The sequence below is a fragment of the Podarcis cretensis genome (genome assembly GCF_951804945.1).
Source record: "Podarcis cretensis genome assembly, chromosome: 18".
In the NCBI taxonomy this organism is placed as follows: domain Eukaryota; kingdom Metazoa; phylum Chordata; class Lepidosauria; order Squamata; family Lacertidae; genus Podarcis; species Podarcis cretensis.
In genome coordinates, this window is record NC_137188.1 from 2,237,290 (window position 1) to 2,256,564 (window position 19,275).

The 19,275-nt window shown below is 50.1% G+C and overlaps 1 protein-coding gene across 3 annotated transcripts in view; it reads right to left on the reverse strand.

Moving 5' to 3' along the window:
- Window positions 1-1,134: 1,134 nt before the first annotated feature.
- Window positions 1,135-19,275, reverse strand: part of HOMER3 (homer scaffold protein 3) — a 35,729-nt gene continuing 17,588 nt past the window's right edge. For 2 of the 3 annotated variants that reach the window (XM_079960854.1, XM_079960852.1), the window contains 7 exons: window positions 18,940-19,071; window positions 18,361-18,468; window positions 17,461-17,582; window positions 17,045-17,201; window positions 9,955-10,062; window positions 5,805-5,885; window positions 1,135-4,264 (listed from right to left, as the gene is read on the reverse strand). In XM_079960854.1, coding sequence (XP_079816980.1) covers window positions 4,076-4,264; window positions 5,805-5,885; window positions 9,955-10,062; window positions 17,045-17,201; window positions 17,461-17,582; window positions 18,361-18,468; window positions 18,940-19,071 — 897 coding nt within the window. In that variant the 3' untranslated portion in view covers window positions 1,135-4,075. The remainder of the gene's footprint in view (window positions 4,265-5,804; window positions 5,886-9,954; window positions 10,063-17,044; window positions 17,202-17,460; window positions 17,583-18,360; window positions 18,469-18,939; window positions 19,072-19,275) is intronic. The other variant, XM_079960853.1, reaches the window with a different exon arrangement.

Sequence of the window (19,275 nt, forward strand, 5' to 3'; positions counted from 1 at the left end):
ACTGAGAGGAGATATGAGAGCCATCTTCAAACATCTAAAGGACTGTCACATGGAAGAAGGAGCCAGCTTGTTTTCTTCTGCTCTGGAGAGTAGGACCCGAACCCATAGCTTCAAGTTAGGTAAAAAGGTAAATGTACCCCTGCCCATATGGGCCAGTCGTGACCGACTCTGGGGTTGCGCGCTCATCTCGCTTAAGAGGCCGGGAGCCAGCGCTGTCTGAAGACACTTCTGGGTCACGTGGCCAGCGTGATGAAGCTGCAGCTGGCGAGCCAGCACCAGTGCCGCACACGGAAACGCTGTTTACCTTCCCGCTATAAAGCGGTACCTATTTATCTACTTGCACTTAGGGGTGCTTTCGAACTGCTAGGTGGGCAGGAGCTGGGACCAAACAACGGGAGCGCACCCCGCCGCAGGGATTCGAACCGCCAACCTTATGATCAGCAAGTCCTAGGCACTGAGGTTTTACCCACAGCGCCACCCGCGTCCCCATAGCTTCAAGTTACAAGAAAGGAAATTCTGACTAAACATCAGAAAGAACTTTCTGACAGTGAGAGCTGTTTGACAGTGGAAGACTCCCACAAGAGGTGATGAACTCTTCTTCCTTGGCGGTTTTTAAGCAGAGCTTGGAGGGCCGTCTGTCAGGGATGCTTCAGCTGAGATTCCTGCGTTGCAGGGGGTTGGACTAGATGATCCTCGGGGTCCCTTCCAAGTCTACGATTCCATGACCTCAGAAGTTGGTGGACTCTCCTTCATTGGAGGTTTTCAAACAGAAGTTGGATGGCCCTCCATCCATTGGGGTTTATTTAGCTCCTCCGTTTCCCGGCAACTGGGACTCAGAAGCATGGATGCCTCCAGCTGTGGAGGCCAGCCTGGGAGACTGCCCTCTCCCTCCATGGCAGAGTTGTGGAAAAAGAAAGCACCCAGAAAGATCTTGCCCTATTTCATGATTGAGCTTTGAAACGGATGCCGGCTGGAACCTCGTCAACATGTGCATTGAGCAGCCCAGGAGTGGGTGGCCGCGAGATCAAGAGCAGCCTGGTGGATTTGGCTGACGCTGCCAAGCCCCCTTCACAATTAAGTTCCCAATTAAAGAGGAGGGAAAGAGAGAGGGGAGAGAAACACCCAGGGTCGTAGTTCCACCATTGCTTTGTCTTATTGAACACCTCCAGTAAAACCCGACAATCATCAGGTCACTTACACACAGCCTACAATCCACAGGTTTGCTTGAATACATTCTTTCTGCGACACGGGGACATTCTGAATTCGTCACCAGGCTAAAACTCTTTGTCTACTTAGTCTTAGAGAGACACAACAATAATCTGCTTTGGCTAAATACGGAGGGGTTGTAGCCCCACTCTAAATAATTCCAGCTCAACCCCCACCCACCCGCCCTCCCCTTCAGCATCACCTGGTTTCTAGAGCTTCCACTGGGCATTGCTCAAGTCTGTCCAAGCTTTCGTCTTCATGCAACAAATAATCAGATTTGCAAAACCAATTAGGGCCATGTTTTCATTTTGTTTCGGGGGGGGGGGGAGGTTGAGAACTTCAAGAAAAGTGCAGGTTTGTGGGAAATAGCCCTGTCGCTGTACAGCAGGTATGGCAAGACAAATGGAGGCAGCGTACCTGGATGCTCAGAGAAAACAAGCAAGCCTCAAGGGCCTGTATCTGAGCCTCCCAGAAGTATGGTCTCTTCTTGGGTTCTTCAAAGTCAGGAGGACTAGAACCTTAAATGAGTGGAGTTTTCAAATTCGCCAAATTTCACATGGGGTGTGTGTATCAGTCTGCCTGGTGAAGGCAGCTGCATGGCAAGTTCCCAGGCCATTGTTCCAACTTTTCCTCTCCTTTTTAACCACTAAAATAAAATAGGAGAAGCAAAACTGGCGTTGAGATTTGACTAACCCTGGGCACATTAATTTTGTTATGTCTTGGATGCGCTAGACCAGTATTAGCCCCCTTCCCTCCAAATTCCATGTGTTCAGCCTGACTAGACACACAGTTGACTCTTTGAGCGCAGGTAATGGGGCAGCCCCCTAGCTTAGCAGGTGCAAGGCAAGGGCAAGCTGGCACACACCCAGCTGTGCCCACTGCCTGCGGCTGCCACCTCACTCTGCCCCATGGCAAGAAAGAGAGGGCTTTGGCTCTAGAGCACTGATTTGTTCCTTCCTTCCAGCCGCAGCTCAAATGCGAGGCAAACTGCTCAAACATTCATCTCTTTTGTAGATCCATTTCCCAGTGGATCACACCTGGAACAACCCATCAGCTGACTGGTGCAGAGAGAGCGCCTTCAAAGCCGCTTGCCGTAACTGTGGGTTGGCAGGTACAGCAAGCGCCTCTGAAGTCTGGGTGTGGTTCAAACCTAATGGAGACATGCAAATTGAAAATTGCGATGGAGCGGGCCGGCACTGCCATCGTCAGGTGAGCAGCAGGTGGGCACAGGTTGGGGAACCACATTGTAGCACTGTGGACCATATGAAAGTACCCGACCCTGCAGTCATTCTCTGAGGCTCCTCTCCATGTGCCTCCTCAAGAGGCCCAGACGTTGGGCAACACAAGAAGAGGGCCTTTTCTGCAGTGGCTCCGTTTGTGAGATGCTCTCCGCAAGAAGGTTTTTCCTGGCACCTTCATTATACACCTTTAGGTGCCAGGTGAAAACATTCGTCTTCAACCAGGTCTTTGGCTGATTGACACCCAATGCCCTTTTAAAATGTGTTGGGGAGCGGGGACTACTAGGTTCTTAAAATGCATTTTGTGTTTTTATCTTGTGATTTTATCTCGTGAACCACCCTGAAACCTGCGGGTATATAGGGTGGCATACAAATTTAACCAATAATCAGTGCTCTTCCCCCCCCACGGGGTACTCCTGGGTACGCAGTACCGGCACTTGTTTTCTTAGAAGAAAAGCACTGGTTAAAAATGTGGCACTTAGTGTAAGAACTTCATAGTGAGTACCGGAACCTTTTTTTCTAGAAGAAAAGCACTGCAAATAATAATAATAATAATAATATTTCCGGTTCATGGGCCAGAGGTCCCATCACCTTTGGGCTAGCAAAGCAGACGAGGACCTACGTTCCTGCCAATGGGTCACACCCCCTGCCTGACTTCTTGGAATAAGACTTCTTGAGCAAGCTGCACTTCCTTCTCAAACCAGGAGAGGGTCAGGTTCTTGGTTTCGCGCAATATTTGCAGAACTGGGCAACCTGCCAGATTGGCAGCTAGCGTGGCTTGCTGCCCCTCTCCCACCGGCCCCCTGGAAATAGCCTTTCCCCCTCTGACATTAGCACCCACCCTACTCCCCCCCTGCACACACCCCAGATTCCCCTGCCAGCTTTCCCAAGCTGAATATTCATTCCCACATTCGCATTACCCCACTAAGACAAAGTCACTGCTCGCTTTGAAAAGAAAACCAAATGTACAATGGAAGGAGGGTGTTGTTGGGAGGAGAGTGGGGGGCTGAGAGAAGAAAATAGCCCCATTTACTTCCAGGAAGAGAGTCAAGGTTCCCTCTGGGGGGTTTTTTGAGGGGGAAGTCTCTGATAATCTATAAAAAGCAAGCTTGTTAAAAAGACTCAGCTAGGAGGATTACAAGAAAGGTTTTTGAATCAGCCACTGGTTCTGGTAAGGCTGGCGGGGGGGGGGGAGAAGAGTTCTCTATCAAAAACCTACTGGATCAGGGAAGGGGGGGCACCATACTAACTTGGCTAGAAAAAGGATAACTGGGTCTGTAGAAATGGAAGCATCCGAAAGGGAACTAAGGCCAGGAAAAAGAAGCCTGAAGGTGTCAGCCAGGATAGCTCAGCTGGTTAGAGCCTGGTGCTGAGAACACCAAGGTTGCAGGTTCAATCCCCTTATGGGACAGATGCATATTCCTGCATTGCAGGGGGTTGGACTAGATGATCCTCAGGGTCCCTTCCAACTCTATGATTCTATGATGTCCAGCATCCTCTTGGAGGGGCATTTCTGGAGGACCAAAAATGTGCCACACCAGCTACCCACTTCAGGGCCACGTTGCCTGTCCGCTTCTGCCAGGAGGGGAACCATTGGGGCAGCCTCCCCACCTCCCCACCTCTGGCCAGGCTCAGTTGCTCTCCACCAGCTTGGCCAAGTCCTGCCGCAGCTCGCTCAGCTCGAAGATCTTCATGTCCATGATTTCCGCCACCTTGGCCACTTCGTGGTACATCTTCTCCCGCTCAGAAAGCGTCTCCGACAGAGACTGCTCAGCCAGGCGAAGGCGCCGCTCCAAGTCTGTGTTGCGCCTCTCCAAGTCCTGGCGAGAAAAAGGGGGAGAGGAGAATGACCTCAGGGTCCCTGTGGTCATGAGGGACCCTCCTGCTGGCCACCCCAGGACCATCGCCCCCCGGGGAAGAGCACCTGGGTTGCACACAGACCATCTCTCAGTTAGTTCCCCAGAAATGTTCAATCCATGCGTCTTGTGTGAGTGCCTGGAGGTGGTTGGAGGATGGATGGAGGTTGAATCCTGACAAGACAGAAGCGCTATTTCAGAGTGACTGGGGGCGGGTGGGTGTGGTCCTGAATGGGGTCAGTGTGAAGCACCAGGTCCGCAGCCTGGGGTGATTTTGGACCATGGAAGCGCAGGTCAATTCTGTGTCCAGGGCAGCTGTCTACCAGCTCCATCTGGTACGCAGGCTGAGACCTATCTGCCCGCGGACTGTCTCGCCAGAGTGGTGCATGCTCTGGTTATCTCTCACTTGGACTACTGCAATGCCCTCTACGTGGGGCTACCTTTGAAGGTGACTCAGAAACTACAACTTATCCAGAATGTGGCAGCTAGACATGTGGTCTCGGCAGCTGCTGCTAGCCACCAAACACCAGTCCTGAAAGACCTACATTGGCTCCCAGTACTTTTCCAAGCAAGGGACGCGGGTGGTGCTGTGGTCTAAACCACAGGGCCCAGGGCTTGCCAATCAGAAGGTCGGCGGTTCGAATCCCCGTGACGGGTTGAGCTCCCGTTGCTCAGTCCCTGCTCCTGCCCACCTAGCAGTTCGAAAGCACGTCAAAGCACAAATAGATAAATAGGTACCGCTCCGGCGGGAAGGTAAATGGCATTTCCATGTGCTGCTCTGGTTCGCCAGAAGCAGCTTAAGTCATGCTGGCCACATGACCCGGAAGCTGTCTGCGGACAAACGCCAGCTCCCTCGGCCAGTAAAGCGAGATGAGCGCCGCAACCCCAGAGTCGTCCGCGACTGGACTTCACAATCAGGGGTCCCTTTGCCTTTACTTTTCCAAGCACAATTCAAAGTGTTGGTGCTGACCTTCAAAGCCCTAAATAGACTCGGCCCAGTATACCCGAAGGAGCGTCTCCACTCCCCATCATCCAGCCCAGACACGAAGGCCCAACTCCAAGGGTCTTCTGGGGGTTCCCTCCCTGCGAGAAATGAGGTTACAGGGAATCAGGCAGAGGGCCTTCTTGGTGGTGGTGGCGCCTGCCCTGTGGAACGCCCTCCCATCAGATGTCAAGGAGATAAAGAGCTATACAAGCTTTAGAAGACATCTGAAGGCAGCCATGTTTAGGGGAGTTTTTAATGTTTTGATGTTTCATTATGTTTTTATTTGTCTTGGAAGCCACCCAGAGTGGCTGGGGCAACCCAGTCAGGAAGGTGGGGTACAAATAATAAAACAATTGTTGTTACAAGAATTGGCAGGCAGGCCTAAGTCACTTAGGGGGTGGCAAAGCAATGTTTTTAATCGGGAGCAAATGGGGTTGGGGGAAAGTTGGTGCCTCTGCTCAGGGGGCTTTGGCCGAGTCACCATTGCACCCTAATCCCCCCCTCCTGCCCCCCCATTACCTGCACCTTCTGGCGGGTGTCCTCACACTCTTCATCCGTCTCCCAGCTTCCTCCTTTCTGCCCCTTTAGCTGCCGTAGTTCCTGGGTCGTTTAAAAAAACACAAACAGGAATGGAAGAACGTTCCTTTTGGCCCTTCCTAGTCTGCAATGCTAGGACCCAAATACGGTAATTACCACCCAGTCAGTCTGACATCAATACCAGGGAAGATTCTGGAGCAGATCATTAAGCAAACAGTCTGTGAGCACCTAGAAAGGAATGCTGTGATCACCAATAGTCAGCATGGATTTCTGAAAAATAAGTCACGTCAGACGAACCTGATCTCGTTTTTTGACAGAATTACAAGCCTGGTAGATGAAGGGAACACAGTGGATGTAACCTACCTTGATTTCAGCAAGGCATTTGACAAGGTGCCCCATGATATTCTTGTAAAGAAGCTGGTAAAATGCGGACTTGACTATGCTACCACTCAGTGGATTTGTAACTGGCTGACTGACCGAACCCAAAGGGTGCTCATCAATGGTTCCTCTTCATCCTGGAGAAGAGTGACTAGTGGGGTGCCACAGGGTTCTGTCTTGGGCCCGGTCTTATTCAACATCTTTATCAACGACTTGGATGATGGACTCAAGGGCATCCTGATCAAATTTGCAGATGACACCAAACTGGGAGGGGTGGCTAACACCCCAGAGGACAGGATCACACTTCAAAACGACCTTGACAGATTAGAGAACTGGGCCAAAACAAACAAGATAAATTTTAACAAGGAGAAATGTAAAGTATTGCACTTGGGCAAAAAAAATGAGAGGCACAAATACAAGATGGGTGACACCTGGCTTGAGAGCAGTACATGTGAAAAGGATCTAGGAGTCTTGGTTGACCACAAACTTGACATGAGACAACAGTGTGACGCGGCAGCTAAAAAAGCCAATGCAATTCTGGGCTGCATCAATAGGAGTATAGCATCTAGATCAAGGGAAGTAATAGTGCCACTGTATTCTGCCCTGGTCAGACCTCACCTGGAGTACTGTGTCCAGTTCTGGGCACCACAGTTCAAGAAGGACACTGAGAAACTGGAACGTGTCCAGAGGAGGGCAACCAAAATGGTCAAAGGCCTGGAAACGATGCCTTATGAGGAACGGCTAAGGGAGCTGGGCATGTTTAGCCTGGAGAAGAGGAGGCTAAGGGGTGATATGATAGCCATGTTCAAATATATAAAAGGATGTCACATAGAGGAGGGAGAAAGGTTGTTTTCTGCTGCTCCAGAGAAGCGGACACGGAGCAATGGTTCCAAACTACAAGAAAGAAGATTCCACCTAAACATTAGGAAGAACTTCCTGACAGTAAGAGCTGTTTGACAGTGGAATTTGCTGCCAAGGAGTGTGGTGGAGTCTCCTTCTTTGGAGGTCTTTAAGCAGAGGCTTGACAACCATATGTCAGGAGTGCTCTGATGGTGTTTCCTGCTTGGCAGGGGGTTGGACTCGATGGCCCTTGTGGTCTCTTCCAACTCTAGGATTCTATGATTCTATGAACCAAAAAAGAGAACTATACCTTTAAAGAGCATGGCTCCCCCCACAATCCTGGGAACTGTAGTCTACTGCTAACGAAGCTACACCCCAAGCACCATTAGCAAACTACAGTTCCCAGGATTCTCTGGGCAAGGGGATATGTTTGGAGGCCCTCCCAGTGTCCCTATTTTAGTGGGACAGTCCCAGATTTACAAAAGCTGTCCCAGTTTCTGATTTGATGCTGGAACACCCTGCTTTTCCTTAGAACGTCCCTCTTTTCAGTGGAGAAATATTCGACTGCTATGCAACCCCCAAGCCAAGGAGATAAGTAGGTATACACCTTCAGAAGACATCCAAAGGCAGCCCTGGATAGGGAATATTTTTTTAACGTTTCATGTTTTCTTGTGCTTTTATATATGTTGGAAGCTGCCTAGAGTGGCTGGGGCAACCTAGTCACATGGGCAGGGTGTTGTTGTTGAATAGGACACCCTTCTTTTCATCGGGGAGATGTTGGAGGATATGTGTCCACAGTCTTGGTCAAACAGCCCTCCCACCAACCCCATTATTTGTTTTGCAAAACGTGGTTTGGTTGCAGCTTTCAAAACTACAGCAGACGTTCAGGTTAACATGATCCATGCAGGATGCACATTCGCAACCCGCAGCAGCGCAACGGGTGGGTTGCGATTTGGCGCTTCTGCGCAAAACGCGATTTAGTGCTTCTGCGCATTGCGCAACCGCTGAAACCCAGAAGTAACCTGTTCCGGTACTTCCGGGTTTTGGCGGTCCGTAACCCGAAAAAGCACAACCTGAGGCCTTTGTAACCCGAGGTATGACTGTATTAAAATGAAAAGGGACACATTCTGACCAACTTTCCACCCCCTTGCAGAATGCAATGGCTGAGAGGCTAAACATGCCCAATCGCCAACCTGGTGCCCTCTGGGTGGCTTAGACTACAACTCCCAGCAGCCCCAGGCAGCAATGATCCAACTCAGAGGGCCGACACCAGGAGCACAGAGGCAATTAATGCACCTGCCCCTCTGGATACTGACATTTCTGCATGCAATAACCTATTTCCCCTAATATAACCCCCATTGTGTGTTATTCTGATCTTGCCTTTTTAGGAATACTTGAAGCCAGTGCTTTTTTTTCCTAGAAAAAGAGGTGCAGGAACTCCCCCCCTTTTTTGACTGACAACCCCAATTTCTCCCCGATGCCCACTCATGAGTTTGATGTATTGGCATAATAAGAATATACACATCTGTATATTAATGTATGGTAATGTAACAGTGTTTTTTCTTTGTCATTCACTTTTTTCCTTCTTTTTTCCTCACTCTTTTTTATAAATAAAATTCTTCTAATAAAATATTAATCTAGTCTCAAATCCCGGGGCTCAGCACATGCTCAGAGGAACTCTTGCTCCTTCATTTACGTCCACAGGGCTGAACCACAGCACTGCCTGGGGGACACCTCAGACACACCTAGCAAATTGCAACAAAGCCCCCCCCCCAGCCCACTCCCTGCTTTACAGAAATGCTAATCCTTAGAGCTATGAGTCGTGGGGGGGGGGCATGGAGTAGAGAGCACAGAGCCTCTTCTCACCAGCGCAAGAGTTTCTGCCTTGCGCAGCGTTCTCGGAAAGGCGGATCTGCGTCTAGAGCAGGCGCCTGCCCTGTAATTAAACCTCTGCTTTAAACTGTTAATTTAATTGGCGCCCCAGCAAGAGCAGAGGTGGAGTGTGGGCTCCTGGCAGCTGCTGATGTGGAAAGGAGAGCGATGGAGGAGGGAGGGAGCAGGGCTGGCAGGGCCAGGAGGGATGGGGGAACTCCAGCTAATCTGTCGTGGGGTGTGTGTGAAAGAGAGGGGGGGGTGTTGGTCTGTTAGGGCAATGGGGCAGCCCTGTGCCCAGTCGAGAGCGAGTGTGCAAAAGGGTTGTGAGAGACTCTCCTGATGTCTCAGAATCCAACAATAAGACCATGAGGCACCAGTGGCTCTCATAATGCATGTCACCACCCTGGTGTGGCAGGAAGATTCCAGGACAGCTAAGAAGCATTTAAACATTTCTGTGTAATATAGCATAGCATCAAAATTTGTTTATTTTTATTTGTAGAATGTGGGAAGATATCTTTTCAAAATGAGAGTAAGGTACCAAGATCTGGAATTGGCGTGACAAACTGTTTCAAAAGGACTGGAGCAAATTTATATTTTATATGAAAGAAAATTGTAAACATTTGAAAACGTCTGTAGGTTTGAGTTGAAATGTTTCGTAATGTGAAAATAAGGAGCTGATTTACATATAAGGAGGTGAATGTCAAAAGAAGATATAAGGTAAAAAAGTGGCTATAGAAATGCGAAGAATTTGTAAAAGATGTTTGGAAGTCAGAAAGAGGAAGGGAAGGAGGTCGATGCTTTGTTTGAGCAAGTTATGGATTTATGTAATGAAAATGTAATGAAATATGGAAAACTCAATAAAAATTATGTTAAAAGAGAGAGAGAGAGTAAGGTACCAAAAACAAATATGAAAGATCTGAATACAGCAAGGCTTCTTTGTGTTGATGAAAATTTATGGGAAAAGCCACGGCAGAAAACCACCGTCTGATATCGTAAGCTTTGCCTCTGAGCCACCAGGAGGGCGACAGCGGCCCCTCACCTCGTCCCTGGCTTTCACCAACTGCTCCAGTTCTTCCAGGGCTGGGCTGGACTCCTCCTTGGCCTCCCCTGAGGATTCCTGGCCTCTCTGGGCTTCCAGCTCGGCCACCTGAGGAAGAGGATGAGAGAACGGACAGGTTGAGGGGCAGAAGAGATGAAGGACAGCACCCCAGCTCCCCAAGGCCTGGCGCCAGCAGGGCTGGGGGGCCGGATGCCGCAGAGCCCACCATCGCACCGGAGGGCAGGAGCCTGGCTTAGGGGGTGCGGGGCAGGGCTGGGTGCCCCCCCCCACGGGGCTCCACCTCTCCTCCATACAGTATTCTGCCAGGCCCTCCTGGCACCTTCCCTGACATCCTTTTTTAAAATAATAATTTCTATTCACTGTTCAAAAGTTTAACATATATACTTCAATACATAATAAGTTGGTCTTTTCCAGACTTCCCGGCCCATTTTCTGCGGTGTTTTACTTTCTCCCCACTGCACAATGCCTTCAATGTCTTATACCAATAACTCATCAATGCTGTTCTCTCAAATTCCTTCCGTTGCTCATATTTCTAATCCAGCTCACGAGTTCACCAAACTATACTATTTCCCTAAATAGTCCGAAAAGGATGTCCATTCTTCCAAAAAAACTGTCATTGCCAGAGTCTCTTACTTTGGCTGTCAACTTTACCAATTCCACGTGGTTCATCGCCTTACTTATTCATTCTTCTCTGGTCTGCCTCCTTCCATTTTTGTGCAGAGAGAATCCTAGCTGCTGGCGTTACATACATAAAGAACCTAATCATCTTTTTTTGAACGTCTGTCCCTATAATTCCTAAGAAAAAGGCTTCCGGTGGGGTGGGGGGTGTTTAATCACTTTAAACATCTTTTTTATCTCATTATACATCATTTCCCACAAAGCCCTCACTTCCTCACAAATGGTGGAGAAAAGATCCATCTGCCCGTTTACACTTTCAGCAGTTATGCCTTCCCCAACATCCTTTTTTGTGCTAGGCAAAAACTTCTTTGACGGACTAATAGGGTGATTGTCTGTATATTCCAATTCAACCAAACTAGTGACTTTCCGCTCACCCAACATCAATGTTTATACAGTGGTACCTCGGGTTAAGTACTTAATTCGTTCCAGAGGTCCGTTCTTAACCTGAAACTGTTCTTAACCTGAAGCACCACTTTAGCTAATGGGGCCTCCTGCTGCTGCCGCAACGCAGAAGCACGATTTCTGTTCTCATCCTGAAGCAAAGTTCTTAACCTGAAGCACTATTTCTGGGTTAGTGGAGTCTGTAACCTGAAGCGTATGTAACCCGAGGTACCACTGTAACTCAAATTACATATATTGCATTTTAAGTTTCCGTCTTATCTAATTTCATCCTCTCTAACATGTTCCTTAATACGTTCTGCTGGATTTTTTTATACTTCAAACCCCACAGGGGTCTTTGCATATGGGAAAAAGTTTCCAGTCGTCTTTAAACGGTTCTAAATTTGTATCTTTTATCAGTGCTGTCAATTTTGCCGTCTCTGCATATCCCAATATTTTCATCCGCCATTCTTCCTTTGAGGGGTTTCTCTCCTCCTTCCTTTTCGTGCACAGAGAATCGTTGTCCCTGGAGCTGAGGTTTCCTCTGGGATTTTGCTGTCTAGGAAGGCTTCTGGCCTCTTGGAAAAATCACTTTAATTTGTTTATTGATTTCATTATATATCATATCCCAAAAGGTGGTTGCTGCAGGTGAATGGCACACAATTGAGAAGACCCATAATCGAGAAGATCCAATTATGGGTGCTAAATTCCAGCCTCACTCAGAGCCCCACCATATCCCCAAAGATTACCAGGCAGAGCACAGCCATCATGTCTAGCAGCCATCAATCGCCTTTGATCAATTATAGCCAATTTGTGGGGAGCAACCAAAGCCGTCTTCCGAAAGACAAGGCCTTTTGCCGATCAGGAGAGTGTACGCATTGGAGCAGCAATATTGAGCTAGATGGGGCTGCTGGCCTGGCTCCAAGACAGCTGCCCATGTTCCTGAGACTCAAGCCATGCTTCGATGCGCCCTTTCTCCCAGCGCAAAGGAGGCGACCTTGGGTGTCCTCCCTCCTCCTCCTCCTGCCCTTCCCTGCAAAGCCAGGCCAGCTGATGCAAAAGCGTCCAGCAACAGGGCTGGATCCTCAGGCCTGTGTCGTGGGAAGCTGTGCCGGCAGCTCTAGGCAAAAAACCCCACAACAAGAACCCATCAGAGAGGTAGCCAGGCCCTGCCTCTCTTCCGAAGGCTGCTGCCTGCAGAACGGGGTCGGCTGGAGAGAGAGGGAATGTCAATTATTCATCAAGACGGAGGGTTACATTTTTAGAAGTGCATTCTTCAAGCCTGCAGCTGCTGCTTTGGAAAGGCGGGCGGGGGGGGGGGGGGAGTCTGGCGGGATGAGCCTTGGGAGAGGGTGTTGGGGTGGGTGAGAGAGAGCGAGATCCCAGGGACAAATCTGGAACCTCAGACGTTTGAGAAAAGGAAGATTCTAGCCCTCATGGCTATGGTGACAAGCTGAAGGAGGCAAGGGCGATCTTGCAGGATCAGAAGAAGAGACCCATGAGGTTCTGTTTGGGGGTTCATGTCCTCTTTGGGGGCTTCCCTGTGGGGCAGTTGGCCGGCCACTGTGAGAACAGGATGCTGGGCTTAGCTGGGCCCCTTTGGCCGGATCCAGCCGCCAGACGCTTCCATCATTCCACATACCCCGTAGGTCGCTGTGTTCTGCATGAAGGTTTCTCTTTCAAGGCCCCAAAATGTTAGACGCAGTAACTCAGAGCAGGGCTTTTAGTGTGGCCTGTTGTTATTTTTTTAGCGATGTTTGGGCTTTCCCAAATTTGTTTCTCACAAATTTGTTTCCATTCCATATTACAGTTGTGTTTTTAGCAAAAGGCTTCAGGGTTTCGAAACACGACTCCCAAAACCTCCAGCATGCAAATAAAAACAAATAAACACAATAAGATCCACTGGAAATGTTAACTCCCCCCCCCCCCGCGACCAAATACTGAAGTGAAATTTCAAAAACACACATCAGTCAAAGAGTGGCGTTACAACCGATGTACTGGAATTGATGGGCTGGAGTCATTCAGGCGACTGAGTCTGCTCAGAGTATGACTAACGCAGGAGAGATCACCTTGATATTTCCTGAAAGCGAAGCCGCCTTGTAGAGAATTGCCTTCAGAATCCACCACTTCTCTCCCCACCAGCAAAGAAATTTCAGCTCCAGTGTCTCCATTTAAGTTGATTTATTTAAAACGCTGACAGCTCACCTTTCCCTGTTTGAGGTGCTTGCAGGCAAAACTGGGGTTGTCATATTTCAAAAAGTAAAAACCAGAACACCCCAAAAGTTGCTGAGTTTTTTTTTAAGAAAACACACACAAAAACGCCACACAATTTTTCGATTGACTTGCCTAAGATCCAGGACAAAGCGCAAACTTTTGGAAATTCTCCTCGGATGTCAATTCCACCTTTGAAATCCCAGTAATGTCTGGGGAAATCCAGGCATATGGCAGCCCTAACAAAATTCAGTTTTTTATGGTTAACATTTCGAAAGAGGGAGAAGGAATGTGTGTGTGTGTGTTTGTGTGTGTGTGTGTATCAGAGGCAAAAAGAGGGGTGGGGAACAAACTCCCTTCCTCCCCCCCAGAAATGAGCGGCAAAGCCCATGCTTTCCACAAATAAGGTCCTGAGTTCAGTTCCCATCATCTCCAGGTGGGGCAGGGAAGGCCCCCTGTCTAAGAGCGGGCAGAGATGCTGCCACGAATGCAGAGCGCAGTGAGCTGGGGGGGGTCACTGGGTCTGACAGCACAAGGCTCCTGGTTCAATTAGCCCCTTAACCAGAAGCTTGAGGGCTAGATCCTTGGTTTATTGCAACGAACCGTGCCGAAGTTCTGTGGCAGGACACCTGCTTTGCCTGCAGAAGGTTCAATCCCCCCCCTGGCATCTCCAGGTGGGGCTGGAAGAGGCTCCTGAGTCTGGAACCCTGGAGAACAGCTGCCAGTCAGTGCAGGTAATACTGCGCTGGATGGACAAGTGGCCTGGCTCAGATTCCCCAGTTCCTGTAGGATGAAATACTCAAATCATGCGCTCACTGAATCCACTGTAAAGGGTTTCCCAGAGAACCAGAGAATTGGAAGAAACCCTGAGGATAATCTGGTCCAGTGTTTCCCAAAGTGGGCGATACTGTGGGGTGCTGGAACAATCGGGGGGGGGCGGTAGCAGCCTCAGGTGCAACTGGAGGGGGGGGTGAGTAAAAATTAACAAATTGATAGCTGCGCACCAGGTTCATCTTTCTCATTAGGATTATTTTTAATATCACCCTTCACTATCTTAATTTTCTGTATATAATGCAAATGTTACTATTGCTGATTTTAATAAATAATTTTATAATTTCAAGGTGTCATATTTACAACATCATCTTTCTTCACTATGTCGTAGGGCATAGGCAGAAATACAGGTACATAAAAGAATGTAAATTTGTCGCTGCATCTTTCTGCTTGTTTGCTTAAAGAAGGTAGCTTTCCAGGGGAGCGCTGAGTTTTGTTGCTTTTTTCCTGAAAAGGGGGCAGTAGGCCAAATAAGTAGGGGAACCTCTGATTCTTGTCCAACCCCCTGCAAGGCAGGAATCTGCTGCTGTCCCACACGGGAATCGAACCTGCAGCTCTGGCGTTATCAACACCATGCTCTAACCAACGGAGCTAGGCATGCACTGATAAAGGCCAAAAAGAGAGGTGGGAGGCTGAGAGAAAGAGACAGAGGGCATGGTGTATTTCCTAGTCCCCATCCTCTAACCCCCCCCCCCCCCCGCTGGCAAAAAAGAGTTGTACCAGTCGGGGGGGGGGGAAGTGACCTCTCCTTTGTCTGCAGAGACTGAAGTGGCCCGGGGGGGGGGTGGGCTTGACAAGAGGTGGCTGCTCGCTCGCTCTCTCTCTCTCTCTCTCTCTCTCTCTCTCTCTCTCTCTCCCCAGCCGCTCCCCCCCCCCCAACCTGACGACCTTGGGCGGGAGCTAATATTAGCAAGCAAGGAGCGTCTTTCGCCACGCCATGCAATGAAGCCAGGGACGTGCACAGCGACCTCTGGGAGAGGAAATACACACATGCCTCTCTCCCTCCTGCCACATGGAAATACTTCCCCAGAGATGAGCGGCGGATCTGGTGCCGATTCCCCCAAGCTCTGAGCGTCCGGGGCGTATCCTGATTAAACTATCCTCTGCGGGGACCTATCCCTAAAGAGTCAATGTCTGCTGGGAAATGGGGGCGGATTCGGCCAGAGCTCTATGTGCACAGCGATCGGGTGAGTTGCTCAAAGAGGGAGCTGCCCAAACTAAAGTCTCCTGCTGGCTGCTAAAAATGTCAAAAGCCCTATATGATATATATGGGGGGAGAGAACCCAGGCGGCACCAACAGCACATTCCAGTCCGGCTGCCACAGCACAAGGTGAGGCTAGAGAGCACCCTTTGCACCCCGGTCCTGATCCGGTTGGTCAAAACAACACATATCAGCAACATTAAGATCACAGACCCTGCACCAGTAGAATCATAGAATGGCAGAACTGGAAGGGACCCCGAGGGTCATCTAGTCCTACCCCCTGCAATGCAGGAGTATTTTCCCCAACATGGGGCTCGAACCCACAACCCTGAGATTAAGAGTCCCGTGCTCTGAGAACTGAGTTATCCCACAGAAGTCGACCTCAAACTAGAAGAGGAAATACAAACTGCCCCATCGTGATCTTTCAGCCCCATATTGTCAACAAATGCAACAAGAGAGAGTCTCCTGAAGACCCTCCAAAACTACTTTGTGAAGAGACTGAGTTGCTGATCAGGGCTTGCTCACCTCCCTTCCCTCAGCCTCTGCTGAGAATTGGGTAGTTCTGTCCTGTCCCTCTTCTAGGGGTCATTGTTAGCACCCAATCGCCCTAAATGCAGAGATGCTGCAGAACCACCTGAACTTTTTTTGGGGGGTGAGGGATTAGAGAGGTACTTCTCCCTGTGCAGCCAGCGTCTCCTGGGCCCACAGAGGCTGCATGGTCAAAGTCCAGAGGCTTCCGCCCTGAAGACCATATAGCACTGGTCCTAAAGGATCTTCACCAGCTCCCAGTTATGTTTCTGAGCACAATTCAAAGTGTTGGTGCTGACCTTGAAAGCCCTAAATGGCCTCGGTCCAGTATACCTGAAGAAGTGTCTCCAACCCCATCGTTCAGCCCGGACACGGAGGTCCAGCTCCGAGGGCCTTCTGGTGGTTCCCTCCCTGCGAGAAGTGGGGATGCAGGGAACCAGGCAGAGGGCCTTCTCAGTGGTGGCACCCGCCCTGTGGAACACCCTTCCATCAGATGTCAAGGGGATAAAAAACTATACAACCTTTAGAAGACATCTGAAAGCAGCCGTGTATCGGGAAGCTTTTTAATGTTTGATGTTATATGATATTTTTATATCTGTTGGAAGCCACCCAGAGTGGCTGGGGCAACCCAGCCATTTGGGTGGGGTATAAATAATAAAATTACTACTACTACTACTACTACTACTACTACTACTACTATTCACAGCAAAACCACAGCCTCTCTTACTCCCATAGAATCCCATAGCCTATTGGTGTCATAGAACTGTAGAGTTGGAAGGGAACCCAAGGGTCATCTAGTCCAACCCCTTGCAGGAATCCTGCCCAGAGCCGTCGCTGGGTGGGCTCGAACCACGAACCTTCTGGTTAACAGCCAGGAATGGCTTATGAAATGGATGGACTCTGCTGAAATGGCAAAACTGACTGCCAAATTAAGAGGACATAATGACGAAGCGTCTAAGGAAGAATGGAGACCACAGGTGGATTACCTATCCAATTATCCCCCATATATGAAGTTGCTGCAGGCAGGATTTGAAATATAAGCAGTGGAATAATGAAAGATTAAGCAAAACTCTCGCCTTGAAACTTCCCTTGTACCACCAAGACCATCACCTGGAGCAGAATGTCATGGCGCCCTGAGATCAGGACAGGGGTGAAGTGCGCTGCAAAGATGGTGGCTGCCTCGGTCAGCCCCCCAGCCAGGCTCCCACACCAAAGGCCCCTCCCCAAAGGCCGCCCCCTCACCCGTTGCCGCAGGGTCTCCGTCTCCTCCTGGTAGGCCGCCAGCTGCTTCTTCCACTGCTCCACGTTGGCATTGGCCTCATTCAATGCGGCCACCAGCTTGTTGTTGTTGTCTTGCAGCGTGAAGAACTCTGCCTCCCACTGGACTTCGCAGACAGAGCTGGGAAGGAGACAGAGAGGGTGAGCGGCAGATGCCAACGGCCACAGAGTTGGAAGGGACCCCGAGGGCCATCTAGTCCAACCCCCTGCAAGGCAAGAATATTCTGCCCAAGATGCAGCTCAAACCCACGACCCTGAGAGTCTTGCGCTTTGCCAACTGAGCTATCCCAGCTGCTGGGGAGTAAGTGAGATCTGAACAGGAATAAAATAGCCACAGTTCGGGTGCCCCTTCCCCAACCCACCTCCGTCGCCCTCCTCACCCTTCGGAGAGCATCTTCTTGATACGCTCCCTCTCCGTCGTCATCTCCATGTCGGCGCTCTGGCTGCGGAAGAGCTTGTCATCTCCAGGTCCATTGGAACTGATGATGGGGCTGGGGAGGATCTGTGGGGCAGGAGAGCATGGGGAGGGGGCAGGTGAAGCAGCCCAATTTCAGGTGCCCTTAAGTGCCACCTGTCGCATTCCAGGAAGGTGGGCTCTCATGCACGGACAAACACAGCCTCCGAGGGGTCAAGTCCCCATGCCACACTGGGAAATCCCACACCTTCCAAAAATCCCAGGTGGTTCTCTTGCTATCCAAACCTAGAAGAACCTCCTCCCTTCCTCACCATAAACTTTTTTATGCTGCTCCTCCTCTGGAACTCCATGCCACTGGATGCTCAGAATTCAACTAGAACTGTCGCTTAGCACTTCAGAAGCATTGCTAAGTATTAAAATGGTGGCTCTATTTTTAACAAATGCTCCCTGCTCAATGTGAAGCTTCCCTTCCCTTCTCTCCTCCTCCTCCTCCTTCTCCAGGCCAAGGGACTGTTCACACTCCCTCCTCCGCACGCTCTGCTGATCCATCTGTGCCCAGACCTAGGAACATGGCGTCCTCCACCCCCCAGATCCACCTGCCTGTCCTTTTTTCCCAGGAGGAGCTGCCAAGGAGCAGCTGGGGGGGGTACTGCAATGCTCCTGTGTCTTCACCTGCCCCACACCGGAGAGGTGGGCAGGCTCAAAACAATTTCATGGGCCAAATTAGGACCCTGCTGGGTCCCCCTGGCTGGTCAGATGTTCCCCCTGGCTGGTCTACATCCCAATGAGTCGGTTCAATTCCTGGTGAACTGGCCCATCCCCCGCTGCAGGGTTTTTGGAGGAACAGGACACCTGGCCTGCTTACCTGCTGGGACGTCAAACTGAGGGCCGGGCTGGTCAGCTCCGTCTTATCTTGCGACTTCTCCCTTGCCAGGCGAGCAGCTTCCTTCACCTCCTGAAACTTCTCTGCAAACTAAGCAGGGAAAACAAAACTGAGTGGTTCGGCCACCATCTTGGATATTTGTAAAATGGATCAAAAAAGAGGCCCTGCCCTCTTCTACCTTGCTAGCTGAACAGCACCCTTTAACTCCTTTTTTATTAGATTTCCCCAAAGTTTCCAAAGCTGCTAGTTAGGAGAACAAGAGCCAGAGAGCTGAGCTGGAAGCTGGAGACGCAGAGACCTGCTTGCTCTGTGCTGGACCCAAAGCTGTGACTAAAGCAAGATCTCTTGGGGTGTGAATGCTGTGAGCCCCCCTTACCATGCTCAGGTCGTACTCATGTGCAGGACACCGCAGTCTCTGCCATGCTTCCTTCCGACACTGAGCCCTGGTCGAGCAATTGGAACCTCCTGGAGTTTCTCACTGCTCAGAGATTAGGGTAGTGTGTCGCCTTGCACTGTGTGTTAAGTTTAATACCTTTCCTTTTCCTGCCCCTGAGTTCTTACCTGGGAGAGGTGCTGCTCAGAGGCAAATCCCAGGCCATAGACGGTGTTTGCCCTGCTGTCGGCCCACTGGCCGAATTTCTGTGAGGTCTTCGTGAACGTCATGTTGGGAGTGATGGTGCTGTTGATGATGGCCTTTGGGGAGCAGAGAAAGGCAAGCATTTTAAGGGTCTCCTTCGGCCTTAGGTCAAGAGAAAGTGGCTAGAGCAAAGCTTTCCTCCCTTTCTCAGAACACTAGAATTTGCAGACACCCAAGGAAGCTGAGGGATGGGAGATTCAGGGCAGAGGAAAGAAAACACTTCTTTGTGCAACACAGAGTTGGACAGAGGAACTCCCTGC